At 43.7% G+C, this 3,537-nt stretch overlaps 1 protein-coding gene across 1 annotated transcript; it reads left to right on the top strand.

The window, feature by feature from the left end:
• Positions 1-332: 332 nt before the first annotated feature.
• Positions 333-1,274, top strand: LOC122544015 (probable G-protein coupled receptor 139). Its single transcript, XM_043683029.1, has one exon. The coding sequence runs from the start codon at positions 333-335 to the stop codon at positions 1,272-1,274; it is 942 nt and encodes a 313-aa protein (XP_043538964.1).
• The last annotated feature ends 2,263 nt before the right edge of the window (positions 1,275-3,537 follow it).

The raw sequence follows: 3,537 nt of genomic DNA, 5'->3' as shown, positions 1-3,537 counted from the left end.
GGCTCAGCAATGTTGCATTTTCACAGAAACTCTGCCTGTCTGCTGAATCGGCATCAGAGAGTGTTTATCCCCTTTGACTAACTTTTATTTATTCAGCTGACTTCCGTGAATAAGAATAAATGAAACTGAATCTGAAAAGTATCAGAGAAGTATTTATTATTCTAGTCCCACTTAAAGGAACAATTGTCCCAGGTTTCTTATACAGGAATAGAGTCATTTCACAAGATTTTACTTAATTCATCATTATTTTAAGATACTGCATTAAGTATCTGTTCATTATAACCTCCCTAGTCTAAGACAGTACTGCCTCAGAAATATATTATCTGCGAGTCATGCATTTGGATTTGTGCATTTATGTTCCTGCAGCGAACCTTATAGCGATTGTGATCCTGTCCCGAAGAAGGTGTGGTTTATCCAGCTGTATCACTCGGTACCTGCTGTCCATGGCAGTGACAGATCTGCTTGTGGTCATCATTGCAGTGATTTTGCATCGGATTCGTGGCATTTATTTCCCAGTTAGCTTTCTAACAACCACTCCAGGCTGCAGTGCCAGCGCTGCTCTCAATTATGCAGCCAGAGACAGTTCTGTTTGGTTAACGGTCGCTTTCACCTTTGATCGATGTGTGGCCATTTGCTGCCAGAAGCTGAAAGTTAAATATTGCACGGAGAAAACAGCAGCTGTGGTGATAGCAACAGTTTGTTCTCTGAGCTGCATGAGACACATCCCCACTTACTTCATATATGAACCAGTCTATGTAATAGACAACGTGCCGTGGTTTTGCAGCATCAAGTTGTCATTTTATGCATCACCTGGCTGGGCAGCATTTGATTGGATGGATCGTATTCTAACCCCTTGTGTCCCTTTTATTCTGATCCTTTTGCTCAATACGCTGACTATCAGACATGTTCTAGTGGCTAGTAAAGCACGCAAGAGACTCCAACCCAATTGCAACGGAGCGAATCAGAGAGACCCAGAGATGGAGAACCGGAAGAAATCCATGATCTTTCTATTGTCTATATCAGGCAGCTTTGTTGCTTTGTGGATGGCCTACGTCATAAACATGTTTTATGTGCGATTTACAAAGGGCAGTTATTTTGAGGCTTCCAATATTACTGATCCACGATTCATTCTGCAGGAAAGTGGGTACATGTTGCAACTTTTTAGTTGTTGCACCAACACGTGCATTTACGCAGCAACACAAAGTAAATTCAGGAAAGAATTAAATAATGCAGTGAAGTACCCATTTAAACTCATTTGCAAATTCTGGGAATAACTGAGCTCATTTATTAAAACAAACAGAAGAGAGTTCACACTTTGCTTATTCCATCTGTTATGTCTTATTGGGTTTTTTTCTGTCTCGTGACTGGCCCTCATTAATTTATTCAATTTTTTCATGTCCTCCCTCATATTAACTCCACCCCTCACTGCCAACAGATTCCGTGCACGTTTCAGGCAGCTCTGCTTCGATTCTGGAATCGTGTTTTGAATTGAAGAGAAGGAGAAGCAAAGGAAGCTAGTAATGGGAGGAGGTTGCTGGCTTCCTTACTGAGATATTTGCATCGTCAACAGCCACGGGTGAAGTGACGGAAGACTGGAGGTTGGCTAATGTAGTGCCATGGTTTAAGAAAGGCTGTAAGGAAAAGCCGGGGTCCACAGACTAGTGAGCCTTATGTCAGTAGTGGGAGAGTTGTTGGGTGGACTCTGAGGGACAGAATTGACCTGCATATGGAAAGGCAAGGGCTGATTCGGGATAGTCAACATGGGAAATCGTGTCTTACCAACTTGATTGACTTTTTGACGAGTTGACAAAGGAAGTTAATGAAGGCAGGGCAGTAGAAATTGTCTATATGGACTTCAGCAAAGCGTTCAACAAGGTTGCACAGAGTAGACTGGTTAGTTCGGTTTGATCTCATGATGTCCAGGAGGAGCTAGATGCAAAATTGGCTGGAAGGTAGAAGACAGAGGGTGGTGTTGGAGGGTTGGTTTTTGGAGGCCTGTGACCAGTGATATTCCACAGGGATCGATGCTGAGTCCACTGCTTTTTGGCATTTGTACAAATGAATATGGTTTGTAAGTTTGCAGATGACACCAAAACATTGGTGTTGTGGACAGTGAATAAGATTATCTCAGAGTACAATGGGACAGTGATCAGATGGGCTGAGGAGTGCCAGATGGAGTTTAATTTAGATACATGTGAGGTGTTGCATTTTTGGTAAGGTAAATCAGGGTAGGACTGACACAGTGAATGATAGAGCCCTGGGGAGCATTGTTGAACAGAGAGACCGAGGTGTGAAGGTGCATAGATTCTTGAAAGTGGAGTCACAGGGTGGTGAAGACGGCATTTGGAATGCTTGCTTTCATTCATTTGAACATTGAGTGTAGGAGTTGGGATGCGATTGGTGAGGCCACTTTGTGCATACTGCATACAATCCTGGTCACCCTTCTACAGGAAGGATGTTGTTAAACTTGACAGGGTGAAGAAAAGATTTACCATATTTTTAAAAGGTTCTATTATTTCTGGCCTCCAATGTCATTCCAGGCAATGCATTCCAGATACCCACGAACCTCTGAGTGAAGATGCTTTTTCTCAAATCTCCTGCCCCTTAACCCCTCTCAACTGACCCCTCATTTGACCGCACAACCAAGAGGAACATCTACTCTCTATTCATTCTGTCCATGTTCCTCATAAGTGTACACCTCAATCATGTTCCCCCACCCCAACTCCCCCCCCCCTCTCCCAAGTCTTCTCTGCTCTCCAAAAAACAATCCAAGCCTATCGAATCTCTTCTTATAGAGTCATAGAGTCATAGAGATGTACAGCATGGAAACAGACCCTTTGGTCCAACCCGTCCATGCCAACCAGAGATCTCAACCCAATCTAGTCCCACCTGCCAGCACCCGGCCCATATCCCTCCAAACCCTTCCTATTCATATACCCATCCAAATGCCTCTTAAATGTTGCAATTGTACCAGCCTCCACCACATCCTCTGGCATATACGTACCACCCTCTGCATGAAAAAGTTGCCCCTTAGATCTCTTTTATATCTTTCCCTTCTCACACTAAACCTATGCCCTCTAGTTCTGGTCTCCCCAGGGAAAAGACTTTGTCTATTTATCCTATCCATGCCCCTCATAATTTTGTAAACCTCTGTAAGATCTCCCCTCAGCCTCCGATGCTCCAGGGAAAACAGCACCAGCCTGTTCAGCCTCCCTGTAGCTCACATCCTCCAACCCTGGCAACATCCTTGTACATCTTTTCTGAACCCTTTCAAGTTTCACAACATCTTTCCGATAGGAAGGATACCAGAATTGTATGCAATATTCCAACAGTGGCCTAACCAATGTCCTGTACAGCTGCAACATGACCTCCCAACTCCTGTACTCAATACTCTGAACAATAAAGGAAAGCATATCAAACGCCTTCTTCACTATCCTATCTACCTGCGACTCCACTTTCAAGGAGCTATGAACCTGCACTCCAATGTCTTTTTGTTCAGCAACACTCCCTAGGACCTTACCATTAAGTGTATAAGTC

This window comes from Chiloscyllium plagiosum, chromosome 45 (genome assembly GCF_004010195.1).
Source record: "Chiloscyllium plagiosum isolate BGI_BamShark_2017 chromosome 45, ASM401019v2, whole genome shotgun sequence".
NCBI lineage: Eukaryota > Metazoa > Chordata > Chondrichthyes > Orectolobiformes > Hemiscylliidae > Chiloscyllium > Chiloscyllium plagiosum.
The sequence above is the reverse complement of the archived record's forward strand: the minus strand, read 5'-3'. Positions and strand labels throughout refer to the sequence as shown.

What these genes read in the sequence shown, in the direction of transcription:
- LOC122544015 (XM_043683029.1), top strand. Translation starts at nt 333, where the DNA reads ATGCATTTGGATTTGTGCATTTATGTTCCTGCAGCGAACCTTATAGCG.